At 47.6% G+C, this 16,172-nt stretch overlaps 1 protein-coding gene across 2 annotated transcripts in view; it reads left to right on the plus strand.

The window, feature by feature from the left end:
* Window positions 1–1,132: 1,132 nt before the first annotated feature.
* GRIN2A (glutamate ionotropic receptor NMDA type subunit 2A) overlaps window positions 1,133–16,172 on the plus strand; it is a 372,220-nt gene continuing 357,180 nt past the window's right edge. The window contains exons 1-3 of one of the 2 annotated variants that reach the window (XM_007188412.2): window positions 1,133–1,427; window positions 2,014–2,204; window positions 3,585–4,016. In XM_007188412.2, coding sequence (XP_007188474.1) covers window positions 3,603–4,016 — 414 coding nt within the window. In that variant the 5' untranslated portion in view covers window positions 1,133–1,427; window positions 2,014–2,204; window positions 3,585–3,602. Of the gene's footprint in view, window positions 1,428–2,013; window positions 2,205–2,602; window positions 2,664–3,584; window positions 4,017–16,172 lie in introns of those variants that run through there. The other variant, XM_007188413.2, reaches the window with a different exon arrangement.

The following is a 16,172-nucleotide window of genomic DNA, read 5'->3' on the forward strand; positions in this document are numbered from 1 at the left end:
CTCCCCATTTTCCGGATTAGCAATCAGGCTGATTAAGTGGAGGATGCAGGGTTAGAACAGTGATTGCAAAACCCCTTACAATTGAAGGCCTCTTTCCTTCCAGGGCCTGAGGGGAGAAAAGCAGAGTGTTGGAAGGAGAAATACAATTGAGTTTAAAAGGGGCAAAGGTCCTTACTTGGCATTGCTTTTCATGCCCAGTTACCAGAATTCAAGCCAGCCAGGCCCCACGCACCCAGGCAGTCCCGTGCTCTCTGGCTTGCCCCTGCTGGTAGCTTGAAAGTGACAGCCTCAGGGCGACTTTGGTTTGGTATAACTTAGAAAGCAAGAAAGAAGCAAGTGGAGGATACAGAGCTGTCTTTAGTTGTAGGGTCCGGGCTCCCTGAGATCAGAGGAGTGGGTTCCTGTCCGGGGGTGGCGAGGCACAGGGAGAAGCACTGGAGCAGATTGTGTGTGTGTGTGTGCGTGTGCGTGTGTGTGTGTGCATGTGCGTGTGTGTGTGTGTCGGCGCGCCTGTGCGTGGAGGGGGATCGCTGTACCCAGCGCGAGGCACTGGGGGAGGAGGAAGCGGTAGCGAAGATCTGAATAATTGATTCCTCAGCCGCCGCACCAGACACCCAGAGCGGGCGGAGAGCGTGGTTTCAGCACGACGGACAGCGGCGCGCGCCTCCGCAGGCGCCCCCGCCTCCAGCCAGCCGCCTCTCCTGGCCTTAACGCCGCCGCGCGCTCCGGGAGCTGGTGGCCGCTCTCTGCGCCGCTGCCGGGGGACTGCGAGGTCTGCCTCCGCCGGCCTCCGGGGAGGGCGGCTGCGGACGGGAGCCTCTTTGGCCCGCCTGAGCTCCAAGCCTGTCGGGCTTTCGCGGGGGCTGCTGCGTCTCGCCGACTGAGCAAGTCCCCAAGTTGGCGTGGGGGCGCCCCTGCCTTGCTCCTCCTCCTCTTCCTCTGAGGCGACCGCAGCAGAAGCACGCGTCGGGAGCCCGGTTTGCCAGTGCTCTGAACCAGGGTGGCCAGGAGCTCTCCGGACTCCCGCCGGGGAGTGGGAAGCTGAACGACTGGCGCGGAGCTGGCCTCGCAGCTAAGGGCTGGAGAGAGCCGCCTTCCCCCGCGCGCACCTCTCTCAGCCGGGGACCGCGGGGATCCCCGGCCACACGCGCGCGCGCGCTCCCACATCCACTCGCACACACACTCGCCCTCACACACGCACCAGCCCGGAGCCTGGGCTGCGGAGAGGGCTCTCGGGCGCGCTCAGAGGATCGGGCAGCTACTGTCCGTTGTGGGGCAGGAAGCCGAGCTCAGGCTCTTGGAGGGAGGCGCCGAGGGCTTAGCCGGAGCATGGCGTCGGGTGAGCGCTGAGAGTCGCGGCCGCAGCCATCAGCCCTGGAGATGACCAGGGGCGGCCACTGCTGAGAACTATGTGGAGAGAGGCTGCGGTGAGTGCCGGAGCGGGACGCGGGGCCTGGGCGGCCCCTTTAGGAAGAGGACGGTGGGAGGCCTTGATAGGAGGGGGCGGCAGGACCGCAAGAGGGTCGTTGCGTGGGAAAGATCGCACCTCCCTCGGGGATCCGGTACCGCGGGAGCCGGAGTCCTTCCCTCCCCCTCTCCTCCTGCCGGCACATCGCAAACTCAGCCAGCCCCCCCCACTCAACCCCCATTCCCTCCTCTTTCTCTCCCTACCACCCCTTGCTCAGCAGCTCCTGGCCGCACAACTCCCAGCAGCCGGCGCCGGGGAGGTGGCAGGGGCTGAGGGTGGAGGTGCCGTGTTAGCTTCTCGAGGGTGGCCAACCTGGGGCTCGGGTTCTCCTGTGCGCCCCAGAGTGGAGCTCTCCATTTCGGCCACAGGGTCTTAGGATCCGCACTGGGGGCGTCTCGGGCACGGAGCTTCAGCTTCGCATCTCCGGTCGAGACTCCTGTGCGCACAGAGGGACTGTGAGCATTGCAGACTGCAGCCTGTCCCCCGATCCTTCTCCCCCCGCCCGTGGGCTGACCCTGCCTCCCGTCTCTTCTCCGCCCTGGTAGAGCCCTGATGCAGAGCCTCCGGCTGGGATAGCCGCCCCCCGTGGGGGCGATGCGGACAGCGCGGGACAGCCAGTGGAGCGCGCGGGGGCCGCAGCATGCGGGAACCCGCTAAACCCGGTGGCTGCTGAGGCGGCCGAGATGCTCGTGCGTGCAGCGCGCCCCACTGCGTCCTCGACCTTCTCCGGCTACAGGTACGTCCCAGCGGGAGACCTGGGCTCGGCGGGCCAGGGAGAAGGAAGACTCGACCGGAGGAAGAGCGGGAGAAAGATTGGGGAAAGAGGGAGAGAGAAAGCGGGAGAGGGAGCACCGGTAGCGAGGCGCGGGAGGAGCACCAGGGGGCGCTGCGGCTCCGCGCTCGCGGTGCTCAGCCGAAGACCGCCGAGGCCGGTGCGAGTTCGCCCTAACTTCCCTTGGTTTCAGCAGCGCCCGGCCCGAGGGGCGCGCGCCTGTGCACGCGTGCACGACTGTGCTGGTATTTGCAGACAGGCGCGGCTGTGCACCTGGCGCGGTACATGTATGTGCATTGGCTGAGGACGTGTGCGGACTCCGGATGGCCGTGGGCTCCCCTATTGCGGCCTGCGGATGTGCACAGAAATGCGCGCGTGCCTGTAAGGGTGTGCAGCCCACTGCCCACGTGCACCTAAGTCTTGGTAACAGAACCTGAAGTGGAAAGCCTGGGGTGGTGGGTGGGGGAGCGCTGTACAGTTCACGTCCGCCGGAGAGCTTCTTGGGAGACAAGCTTCCCCCGCCCCTCCGCCCCCCCCCCCACGCACGTTCTTTGCCAGCTCCCACGCGTCGGTCCGCTGGGGGAACGTGCTTCCTCTCCGGAATTCTGCATTGCACATGGCGCGCGTGAGACAGAGTGTGTGTGTGTGTGTGTGCGCGTATGCGCGCGTGTAGGGGGCTGGTCCTAGGGCTGCTTGCACATGAGTGAAAATCGCTTCATGGCCCCTCTGCGCAAGGTGGGGCGGACCCTAAGTTTCCCCCAGGCACCCGGGATTCTCGGGCGCACAAGCGAGCGTCCTCACTCCCATGCGCTTAGGGTGTACCCTGCAGGAGAGGTGCGGGGTCTGCTGCGGGTGCCGAGTGGAGCAGGTGGGTGCTGAACCTCGCGGGTTCGCAGGGGGCGGGGTCAGCCAACTCGCTTAGAGCGGGAGCAGGGTTGCGGAGTCGCTCTGCAGCCTCCCCACGCAGGGGCTGGCTTGTAGTTTGCTCTCAGTAAGCAGGGGGCGGGGTGTGAGCTTACTTTCAGAGGCAGTGATCCAAGTGGTCCCACTTGGCGGGTGCCGTGGGAGATGTAGGTAGAGTCGGAGATGGAGAGGAGGCTGAATGCGAAGATGGATTTGGGGACAGATACGGAGAATTAGCTCGGATTGGAGTTGTGGATAGAGTTGAAGATGGGTCAAGGGACGTGGATGGCTTCGAGGATGGGGAATGGAGTCAGTGACTCCAACAGCTCTTGCTCGGGTGCTTTCTATACCTGGCTGCTAGAGCAAGGGGCTGGGTCGGAAAATCCTTCCGTCTAGAACCCTCGCACACCGCGGCCCTGACTCTTCCTCTCCACCTTGCAGGGACCGTAAGTGGCGACTATGGGCAGACTGGGTTATTGGACCCTGCTGGTGCTGCCGGCCCTTCTGGTCTGGCGCGGTCCGGCGCAGGGCTCGGCGGCGGAGAAGGGTCCCCCGGCGCTGAACATCGCAGTGCTGCTAGGTCACAGCCACGACGTGACGGAGCGTGAACTGCGAAACCTCTGGGGCCCCGAGCAGGCAGCCGAGCTGCCCCTGGACCTGAACGTGGTAGCACTGCTGATGAACCGCACGGACCCGAAGAGCCTCATCACGCACGTGTGTGACCTCATGTCAGGGGCGCGCATCCACGGCCTGGTGTTTGGGGACGATACTGACCAGGAGGCCGTGGCCCAGATGCTGGATTTTATCTCCTCACAGACTTTCATCCCCATCCTGGGCATCCACGGGGGCGCATCTATGATCATGGCTGACAAGGTAAGGCTGGGAGGTGATGGGCTGCCAGGACTGGAGCATGTGCCAATCATATGGTGGCCACCGCAGGTCTTCGGGAGCCCCTGGCCTCTGTCTTAATCTGAAAGGGGGTTGTGACCACTGACCCTGGTGAGAACCCAGGTCCTGCCTCTTCAACCTGGAATTGAATGGAAATGCTTTTTGCCTTGCTTCTGAAAGTTGGGTACTCAGAGACACCTTGGGTGTGCCAGGAAGAACTCAGGAAGTGCAAAAGTATGATGGGGAGGTGGAATGCTTGGAGATTTCCAGATAGTGCACAGAGATGAGCCGGGGAGCACATGAAACAATAAGGCTTATATTCCTGTAATATCAATTTTACCTGATTGTGTCGTGGAAAATGTCTGTTTTTTCCCCTCTATGGTGGTAAGCAACTAAAACTATTTTTAAAGGATCAAATGTGGGAATGTTGTAGAATAAAATGCAAAGTTTTTAGGTAAAGCAGAAAAAGGCAGAGAAATGTCATGTTTCCATAGACCTCTACAATTAGGGGAAATAAGGTGGAGAGTTTGAGAAGCCCTGGGCTAGAGGCACACAGGACCGTGTCTCTCCAGGGGAGTGGCTGTGAGTGGGGAGAACTGACTGCAGACCCAGAGCATGGAGGGTCTGGTGTTTTCCTACATGTTCCTTGGGAGGGACTGACAGGGGCTCCAAGGCCCTCAGCTGGAGGGGTTGGCTCCCAAGGATGGGTTTTGATAAGGTAGTCAGAGGGTGTCAGAATGAAGGAAAGTATGTCCAGATCTCTTGGCTTAGAGTGAGAGGGAGGGTCTTTCTGTGGACCAGCTGGGAGTGTTGCTGTGGAGAAGAGGGGAGAGAGGTTTGAAGATTTGAGTGAGATGTTTTGAGGGCCCAGTTTGAGAATTGTGCAGAAGTGCAGGTGGGAAAGGAGAAGCAAGGTGAAGAATGAGAAAAAAGGGAAGGGTTGGTGTTGTGGGTGCCCTGTGCCTCTATCTAAGCCCTGGGAAAGAAATGGGGGGGATCAGGAAGAGAAGGGTGAGTGTACTTGTGTGCCGTGGTCCCCAGACCTGAGACCTTCTTGTAGCATGTTCCTTAGATAGCAGGAGACATCCTAATGGAGCAAGCAGACATTTGTCATAGCACTTTTCTTCTGACACTCTCAAAGCACTTTTACATTCATCAGATCAGATTCTGCTTCTGCCTTAGCAATTCCCACCAGCTCCTTTGGGAACCATATTAATTCTTTCAGGTTTCCTGGGCTGCAGCACATTCAGCCGAAGTACACAACTGATGCAATATCTTATTAAACATTCATTTTAAATGGTTTGCATCCTAGCAGAATTCTATGTGTGGTTGAGTATTTTCCCAGCCATCTCTCAGTTTGGGGGGCTCCATTCTGGGATGAAAAAAGTAGGGAACAGCCATGTCTTGCCACTGATAAATGACCATTTCAGAACTGGCAAGGCCATTAGAGCATCCTGTAACTTTCAGATGAAGAGACTGAGGCATAGAGCAGTTAAAGGCTTAGCTAAGACCACCTGGTGTGTGATGGAACTAGATGTCTGGTTTTCTGGTCCTCTGGTTTCTGATGAAGGCCTGAAGAAGGAGAGGAATAGCATTGTCCAGCAGCGTTTTGGAGTGTGATTTTGGGATTTAAATATTACCACCAATTCCGTCTCCTTTCTGAAGTTTTGACGGAAGGAGCAACAGCCTCCAAAAAACAGTAGCCAATTTGAAAGTGAAATTTCTGAATAGACTAGGGCCCAGCACAATCATTGGAGAAATATGGTAAAAAATGAATTGGAGAAGTGACTTGAGGCTTAGGCTGAGCTGGCAGGTGTGGGGCTCAGGCTCTTACCTGACTTAGCCATCCAACTGTAGGCAAAGAAGCAGGAAAAGAAGTGGACTCATAGTTGAGCATCCCCTTCATATGTAGTGACCCTGTCCATGTCAGGCTCTGACTGACTAGACCAGCAGCTGCTCCTCCTTTGAAGGGGGTACTAGGAAGGGAGTTTTGAGAAGTCCAGGGGGTATGGGTGGAAGCATCTTCCCCTCCTGTAGAATGAAACTGCCTTATGGGGATTGGACAAGAGTGTGACCCCACTTAAGAGAAAAGAAGAAAAAGGGAATCAGGAAAGGGCAAGAGGAAGATGAGAAAGGACATTTTCAGAGAGGTCAAGATTAGAGAGGGATTTAAGAGGGGATGGAGAGGAGAGGAATGAAAGGGTCCATTGGCTCAAAAATGGTGAAAGGAACTGCATATTCCTCGTTATTGTTGGGGCTTTCCACGTTGGTCTTGATGGCAGGGAATCAAAGAAGTCAGTGGGATAACATTGGGTGTATGTTGGGTCCCATGTGTGGGATGTACAGGTGATGTTGAGAGGAGTTGGGTTAAAGAGTGGTATTCTGAGAAACCTGGTTGTGTTAAAAAAGGAAAGAGATTGTCTGAGATATGAACAGCCCTTCCTTCCATTAGTAACACATTGAGTTGGCTTGTGCCTTTGCCACCTGTTTCTTGCGGAGCTGAATGCTGAGTGCAGTTTGTTTGGCTCTGAAGGAGCGTCGTGGGCATTGCCTAAAACTCCCGTCTTGTTTGGTTGGATGTGCCGATGGTGTTATGACCACAGAATCTGAATCTCCCCAAACCGATAAGATCTCTCTGTCCCCTCTTAAGATGATGCTCATTCGGTAAAGCCCAGAACATACCTGTGTTGTTTGCACCCCTAAATTGGTAACATGATAGTGTCCCTGTGGATTAGAATGACAGTTAATTTGATTGTCAGTTAAAATGAGCCTCTCCCCCCAATTTTTACCTTTTCCTCAGTCTTCTTGACCCTTGAAAAAAAGAACAAAGCTTTGTAATAATTGAAAATGTGCTAAGTGGCAGATTTTTATGGTTTAATTTAATTTACAACGGAGATGTTAATTTTTGCTTTTATCACTGGGTGGTCTTGAAATATAATTAATTTAGAGGTGAGAATAACGCTTAATGTAGATAAAGTTCTAATCTTATCTTGGTTTGGCCATTTTGATCCCGTCCACATGAAATGCACTCTGGTTGTAGTAACAGCCCCTAGTAAATCAAGTGTAGATACTAGACCCGTACATTTCTGCTCAGTGTCCTCGCCTCCTCCTCCCCTTCCCCCCTTATTCCTAATGCTTCATGCAGAAAAGGTAAGGCTTACATTTTAGCTACATCCATCCATGTCAGTTACTGTGTGGGTTTTGCTTTATATATGATTTCTGTACATACCTCATCTCCTCTACTGGAGTGTAAGTTCCTTGAGGAAAAGATTTTTTAAAAAAGTGAATATGTATATATGTATATTTGAAATAATGATATTCCTCCAACACAGACAGTTTATAAAAATAATGTTTTTTCATTATAGAGCACTTAGAAAGTATATTAAAGCTTAAAGAAGAAAATAAAAATCTCCCTTTAAATCTTATCACCAGGGGTAACCACTGTGGACACTTGGGTCTATTTCCTTTTAAGCTCTATGTATTTAGTTTTAAGTTCAGGATTGTATTGTATGTACATATTGTTTTGTTTATTGTGCATTGAATCCTTTGGGCTTTCTTAGAAGATCCAGATTTTTCTTGAATTCTGGAAGAATCTCAGCCATTATCTGTTGGATGTTTCCTCTCTAACATTCTCTCTTTTCTCTGTCTGTGTAGTTTCTCAGTCAATTCTGCATGTATCTTAAACATTTTTTTAAGTTCTCTGTCTCTCTGTGCTATGTTTGTGCTATGTTTCCTCAATTCTATATTCCGGTTAGCCAGCTCTTTTCATTTGTGTCTGGTTTATTATTTTGCCTATCTGTGGAGTTTTAAATTTCAACAATGGTTCGCTTTATTTCTAAGATACATAATGGTCCCTTTTCATACCTTCCTGCTTTTGTTTTGTTTTGTTTTATGAAAAACTCTTTTCACTTTGTGGTTGTAAATCCCTTCTCTGTCCCTTTGAGGATTTAAAAAATACTTATTATGAAGTCTTTCTCTGATTGCTCTAGCATCTTCGCTTCTTCCGGTATGAATTCTTCCATTTTGTAGAGTCTGATCATTGGATATCCTCATATGTTCTCTAATTTTTGTTTGTGAACTTATTTTCGAGACAGTTTTATGGCTTCTTCTGCCCTATATCTGTAAGCGTGTGTGCTTGTAAACCAGAGCTCCTGTCAACAGCTCAGCTCAGAGCTCTCTTTCTGCTCTATATACTCTGTGATGCAGGCTTAGGTCCTCGTCTCATGCAGGTGATTTCATTTTGGCCCCGTGCATACAGGGGCATCCTTGTGGCTGTGACTTGTGGTGGATGGTGCAGACGTTCCATCCTCATTCACAGCTAGCAGCATGGTTCTCCGTCCAGTTCTGCCCCTTCTCCCCTGGGTGGGTGTTGGGACCTCTGCTCCCGTGGCTCATATCAGACCCATTCCCCCACGGACTTTGATTCCTCCTGAAATTGTAGAGCCTCATCTTCTGATTCATTTATTTTTAGGGAGTCCCCTCCATTTTTGATCTGTGATTCCCTTATTTTCAAGCAGCACTATATAAGTTGTGACATATCTAAAGATTTATCTATAAATTCTATGTCTTAGGAGCAGAAGAGGGGGGTTACTGAATGTGTTCACTCTGATTTTGACCCAGTTATATTTCACAACCTGCTTTTATTTTTTTTCAAACTTGATTATGTATTCTTGGAATTTTCCCTTATCATTAAATAAACTTCTCAAACATGATTTTAAATGGCTGCAGAATGTTCTGTTTATACCACAGTTATTTGAACTATTCTTCTATTTTTTTCTGCCTTTAGTAAGGTTGATTTCTGGTCCACATGTATGTTCTTTTTGGCACCTTGCACTGGTCTTGCTTTTTGCATTTGTTTCTTGGTAAATATTTGGTGATTGAATGAATCAAGTCATTGGTTTCGATGCCAGCTTACTGCATATTCTGGAAGAACTCACCATGCTGTGGGTCAGGGCTTTCCATGCAGTGTTTGTTCCCAAATGCTGACTGATTTCATAGGTGTGTGCCAAGTCTCCTCTTCTCTCTAGTGGGCAGATGATCACTAGCTGTCCTGGGGATTAGCAGAAACTGGGGGCTTCCGTACAAAAGGCCCGTGCAGCCCTGCTGCGTAGCAGCTCGTCTGCAGGAGGTCGGTGCTCTCGTAACCTGGCGGCTCTGAGCTTGGATGTGAGTGACGGGCCTTCCCATTAGACACAGAAAGCTCATGGAAAGTGGAGACCTGCACATCAGAATGTTGGTGGGGCCCGCTCCGCTCCTGCCCTAAAGGCATCAGATAGTTCCTGGGAGACCGTGGGGAGGCGTGTCAGATGCAGTCATCCACTCCTCCTCACAGAAGGCATTGGAGAGCAACAGGCATCACCCCGAGAGGCATGATTACCTTCCCACATGGCCCTCGGGGGTCACTGACAATCACTTGGACCCTTGATAGATGTGGTCTGGTGGGGTTGGAGGGTTCATCTTCTCTTTGGCAGCCTCAGATGGAAAGTGCTTCTCTAGGTAGGGCAAGGGGGAGAAAGAGAGAGAAAATGAGAGCGAGAGGGTGGAAAATCTCAGGTTTGTAATAGGGTGTTGGTGGCTTCTGATAAGGCCATCATGAAAAGGAACAGTTGTAATGTTGTTAACTAGTGTGTTTGGTTTGTTCTGCACTCCCCCTTAATTATTTAAATTTGAATTAGTTGCCAGCATTTTAAAGTTAGGTGATATCACATTTTTAAAAAAATCCAAATTTCATGCCTCTTTGGAAAAATCAGAAGGCCTGGTAACATTGGGTTACTTCTCCCCATGGTGATAGTTTGCTGGAGATGAATAGCGTCCGTCCCTCCTTAGATGGGGCTGGTGCTCTTCCTTTCTTCAGGCTCCAACTTGCCCACTTCACTCATTTATGTTACGGACTTGGTCCTGAAGGCACTGGGGTTTGAGACCCCTGATGTTGGTGAAGAAAGTAGGTGGTCTTTGTTAAGAGGGCCTTTCCCGATCATTCTCCTTGTCTCCCAGGACTGCTCCTTGGGAGGTGGCAAATTTGGGGTGTGCACGTGGCCGTGCTGCTACTTTCATGGCCACCATCACTGACCTACTGTAGCATTTTGTCCTTTTTGGCCACAGGCCTTAAACCCTTCTCATCACGGTCCTCTAGGAAGCCGCTATCAACCAACTCAAGTCAGAAGACCCCAGAATACCTTGGACAACAAGTCTGAGGACCTAAATTCCATTTCCAAACAGCAGCGTGACCTTGAGAAAGGCTCTTCAGCCTTCTCTACCTCAGCTTCTCCTTCTGTGAAATGAGAGTTTAGGGAGATATTATCTCTAAGCCTCTTTCTAGCTCTGAAAATTTTATCACCTTCAAGAAAAGACTGGGAAGAAACATACCAAAATGTGAGCCGTGGTTATCTTTGAGGGGTAGATTCATGGCTGTTTTCATCTTTTAAAAAATGGCATTATAGCATGGTTAATATTATAAGTTGGACCTTGAGTTAGAATGTCTGGGTTTAAATTCAGGTGCCGGGTGCTCACGGGGAAGTTCCTTAATGTCTCTGAGCCTCAGTGTCTTCATCTTTAAAATGGGGACAGTAATAGCACCTGCTTTTTAGAGTTGTGAGATTTAAATGAGATATTGGATACAAAATACGTAGCTTAGTGTTTGGCTCATAATAAATACTTACTATAGGAATGCTGCTGTTATTGTGTGGTTTTTGTTTTTCTCCAAAGTACATGTGCTTTTTAATAACCAGAAGGGTTATTATAATAAAATGATAATAGTATTATAACAGCCTGAAGGGTGATGTGGTGATGTGAGGGTATTCCCTGCAAGAAACTGGGAATGAATCTCATAGAACTCTTAGAAATGGAGAGTCCAACATGAAATGATTCATATTTTCTTAACTGGGACAACCAGAAGCTTTTTTTGAGTTCTTAAGACTTGCTATGAGCTTTATCCTGGCAAACGGAAGACTAAGTGTGGCCAGTGTGAAAGTGACTGTGAGAGGAGACCGTCTCAGTGACCTTTACCATAAATAACTACACCAATTGGAACACATGTTTGCACTGGGCTTAGGGCTTTAGGGTGTGGACATATATAGTTTCTCATTTTCTCTCTGCCAAGGAGAGATTAAGTGGCTCTGAGATAGCCTGAGGACCCTGGCAGCCCCAAAGATATTTGATTAAAGAATCCTTGTGATCTTATTCTTTTGCTCTTATTTTGTTATCCTTTCAAGGTAATGATTGCAAATCCAGTTGGTTTAGGGAAGGGGCTTAGATTCAAGAGGGCAATAGATTTTGATGGTAATGATCTGATTGCCTTAATTGAAATGATTACGGTGTTGGATGATGGAATTAAAATTCAAAACTGTCTTTCCAGAATGAAATGATGAAACCATACTACAGACTGCACTGAAGGGTTTAAGAAGGATGTACATTCTTACAGGCAGGGGGAGATGTGACTTTCCAACTCACTTGAGATTGATTTTTGTAAGGGTCATGAACCGGTGGACTGCCTGCTGAATGTGGCTCATAGATGCATTAGTATTTTATTTCACCAGCATAGTATTTTAAAATGCTTGAACTTTACTGTCTTTGGAAGAGGTATGCATTTTCAAGTTCCCTACAGCCCTCCTTGCTCCCTGTTATCTCACATCTAGCCAGATTCACATATTTATGTTAACTGCATGGTCTCTGCAAGCATTTGAAATTGTGATCCTCAATTACAGGGTTTTTGTTTAGTTGCTCATTTGTTTTGCATTGACCAGCTGCTCAGGAGATCCCAAGGAGTGATAGGGCTCTTAAAAAAGTAAAGGCCACATCTCCAGAAATATAATGTTCAAATCCAAAGAGGTAATATTTCCATTATACCTTCTCTGTTGTTAGGAGTGCCTTCTGCTCCAAGTCGCAGAATATTTGACCAACGCTGGCTTAAACTATTAAGACATTTAGTTTTATTGTTTAACAAGGAGCCCCAGGTCTAGTTTAGTATCGCAGTAACCCATCAAGGGCTCCGGTCCTTTCCATTCTTCTACTTTGCCTTCCTCAGCTGCTGGTTCCTCTTGGTCACAAGATGGCTGCTTCTGTTCTAGCCATCACATCTTCACATACCAGCATTCATAAAAGGAAGAAAAGAGGGAGAAAAGAAGTTTTCTTCTAGGCCCTCTATCCTTTCAGCAGAGCAGACTTCCTCTTACATTTCTTTGGCTAGAACTGGGTCATGTGCTACCCCTTGAACATCACTGATAGAGATTAATAATAAAGATTCTTCTCCAAGAATGGATAATTGCCACTGGAGCAAAATTTGCTTCTGCTAGCAGAGGTGTAGGAGCAGTGGCTAACTGGTACACCAGATGCTGTCTCCAGCAACACTAACACCATTATCTGTAGACTTGACTTAGTTCTTGGGGGTAATATTTGATGATGAATGTTGAAAAACTTCAGTGTGCCCAGAGGAAGAGCCTCCAGGGTTTTGTAGTATCTAAATAACATATGATAAGAGTCTCAGAAGAAATATTTAGGAAAGTTCAGCCTGGAGAAGAGAAATCTCAGAGAGGACGTGAGAGATGTGCTCAAATACCCCATGGGCTGTTACAAGGGTTATTACAACCCCCTTACAAATTAGGAAGGTTAAGTCTTATATTTAAAAAATTTTTTTGTTCTGGGGAAAGAACTGATTCCAGAGGATGAAATTATAAGGTTGTTATGAAGAATAAGCTTTGGCAATTAGGTCTCTAATAGAAGACTGTGATGTTTCATAGAATAATGTATCTGTTGGACCTGACTGAGCTGAGAATGACTGCCCATCTGTCAGGAGCAGGATAGAGAGTCAGACTCACATTGGCGAGATTGGATTGGGCCACCTCTTAAAATCCCCAAATCCTGGTACTTGAGGGCCTTGGATTTGGCTGAAAACCAACATCCTCACTTTCTGTAAGTGTGTGAGTAATCAGTATAAATGTGCCTGGCATGGGGGAGGAATTTATGATCCCTGCATCATCACCTCAAATCCCCAAAGGACTTTACATCATCCTGAAGGGTAGACCATATTTGAAAAGCAGAAAACCTATGTATATATCAACACACACACATATATAAATATAAACATGAGTAGGTCAGCTGACGTCATATTTACTAGTGGAAATGTTTTTGGCTAAGAAGCCTATCTCAGAAGACGATGTTTAGAATAATTGCCGGGCTTCCCTGGTGGCGCAGTGGTTGAGAGTCTGCCTGCCAATGCAGGGGGCACGGGTTCGAGCCCTGGTCTGGGAAGATCCCACATGCCGCGGAGCAACTGGGCCCGTGAGCCACAATTACTGAGCCTGCGCGTCTGGAGCCTGTGCTCCACAACAAGAGAGGCCACGATGGTGAGAGGCCCGCGCACCGCGATGAGGAGTGGCCCCCGCTTGCCGCAACGAGAGAAAGCCCTCGCACAGAAACAAAGACCCAATGCAGCCATAAATAAATAAATAAATAAAAATTTAAAAAAGAACAAAAAAAAAAACAATTTAGAATAATTGCCAATGATCTTGAAAAGGGAAGTTTTCGCAGTTGCATTCGGTTAGTCATAATTATTTATTAAAGTATATTCATGTTTTTGCACCTGTTACTGTGGTAATACTTTTGTACCCTAAAGAGATAGCCAGACCTCTCTCTGATTTTTCAGTTGCGTAATTATCCTTTTTTGTCTGTTGTACTCCCCTGTGTTTTGAACATTTGCTTATGGCAGAAATTGCTCTGGGTACTATTCCATTGTTTATCCGCTTTTTCTGTTTTCCCCTCACATCTCCCAAGGAAGAAACACAACCCCAAATTCTTTCCAAATGGTTTGCCTTTCCGTTCAAATTTTACAACTTTCCATGAGATGGGAATGGATATGTTTTCTTTCTAATTATTCATTTATTAGAAACAGGTACTCACGTGCAGAGTAAAAAAAAAATCCGAATAATACAGTGCAGCATTCAGAGAAAGAATATTTGCTTAATGAATGCACGGCAGATCCTCAGTTGCCCTATTTTCTCCATGGAGGTGATCCTGTTACCAATTCAAAGAGGAAAAACATTAATTGGAATGGTAGTTTGTTTCCCTTTGTACTTTTTTGCTGAAGTTGGTATGTTACAAGGATCCTTTCCTCCTTTAAATCTCACTGACTTGAAAGAGGTTAGTCATTTTCCATTGGTCCCCAACTGTGCCTATTTTTCCCAAGCAAAATAAAAACTCACGCTCAAAGCTAGGCCTACCTACTCACCCAAGGAATTTAAGATAATGTGGAGTGATTTTGGTGGGGGGGGGCATCATGATCACTTTATAGGCTAATGAGAGTTATGGGCCCTCCTCAGAGAAATGCATATTCAAGAGCATGCGTTCGGTATTCTGTGCAGTTTCAGGGGCACACACACCCTCAGAAGCCCATTCATAGGCTCCTTGGAATTGATTTACTTACTGCTTTATGAACATGTTCATTCTTCAAACATTTTTTGAGCCTGTAAACCTGGGCTCAAATGTTCTGTAGATATATCTGTGATCACATTATTTGCTTTGATGTATTAATAACTCAGAATCTAGTTGGAGGAGACTTGTAGTTAAAGCCCATAGTGATGCACTGATGACTGGGACAGTTCGGCCGCTGTGAGAATATATAGAAGAGCACCTCATTCAGAGGGCTGAGGGTGGGGGTTTGTCAGGGAAGATGCCCTAGAGGGCTGTGGTCTAGAGTCAAAGTCAACAACTATTGATCCAGGAGAGGCCGTGACCCACGTGCCTGCCCTGCAGGTCATCATCCAGCGCGGCAGAGGATGAGCCATGGAGTTGAGGAGGCCGCTTCCCTCCTCTTAACGTGGCCTTCAAGGCTGCCAGGCTCCAGTGATGCTTTGACAACTCCTGAATTCTCTTCTGGACGGCAGTTCTCACAATCAAAACATTGAGCTTTTTGCCGATTTCTATTCTGTTGTCACAAACAGCAAAATGTCTCCTGCTTTATCTTGTCTCTTCCACATTAGGAAATTCTTGCCAGGAAGAGTGAGTGGCATTTGAAATCCATATTGTTTTGTACGTCTATAGTCTTAAGGCTGAAGGAAAAAAAATCCCTTATTTTCCAAGTGAATTGTTCTAAAGCTATTTGTGGGGCTGAGGAAATGTTGTGTTGGTTGATGAGTGAACAGAGCCAGAACTATGGGAAGACGGTGTGAACTGTAGAGAATGATAAGATTGGTGTGGCTCTAGTGCCAGCCGATGGGCATGGCTTCCACCAACGGGATTTTGAAAATGGCAGGCTTGGGTGAAGACCCAAGCTTTAAGGTCAAATTGCACTTTAGTTAATTGCTGTTGGTTTTCGTCTTGGGTAGTGGTTACTCTTTTTTTTTTTCTCCTTAGTTACTCTTCTTTTTTTTTTTGTTTTAAGTTGAAGCATAATTGACATAACATTATGTTAGTTTCAGGTGAACAATGTAATGATTTGATATTTGTATATATTGCAAAATGAGCACCACAGTAAGTCCAGTTAACATTGGTCACCACACATGGTTACAAAGTGTTTTTCTTTTTTTCTTGTAAAGCTGTTCTCTTGAGGTGTTGCTTTTAATAGCAACAAATAGGAGGAAATCTAAATTATCAAATAAATCAGGATGTGTCCATAGAATAGAAAATGTAGCAGATAAAAATGGTTACAAATAATTTGTTATGCTAATTACATACTAATTACATGATACAATGTTAAGTAAATTAAAAGCTATGTATGAAGTTGTATAATCAATATGTATATTTTATATGTGTGTTTGTATATAAAGTATAGAAAGAAAGACCAGAAGGGTATGTATCAGAGAATTAATAGCAGCTGTTTGTGGATGATGAGGATGTGGATGTGATGATCAAAGGTGACTTTTATTTTCTTTATACTTCTCTGAATCTCACAAATCCTCTAACATGTGCATTTATTAGATTACTTTTATATCAGCTGTGGTTATTTTTTTAAAGTCCTTTACTGCTAATTGGTTTCCAGAAAGATTGGACCACTGACATTTCCAGTAGCTATGGTAAAGTATCTCTGTCACCTAACTCTGGCCAGCACTTGAAACAAAAATTTTTCTAATTGGCTCGGTGAAAATGTTATCTCATTGTTTTAATTTGCATGTCTTTTATGACACCTGCTGTGAAATATATTTAATTTAG

This window comes from Balaenoptera acutorostrata, chromosome 15, assembly GCF_949987535.1.
Source record: "Balaenoptera acutorostrata chromosome 15, mBalAcu1.1, whole genome shotgun sequence".
In the NCBI taxonomy this organism is placed as follows: domain Eukaryota; kingdom Metazoa; phylum Chordata; class Mammalia; order Artiodactyla; family Balaenopteridae; genus Balaenoptera; species Balaenoptera acutorostrata.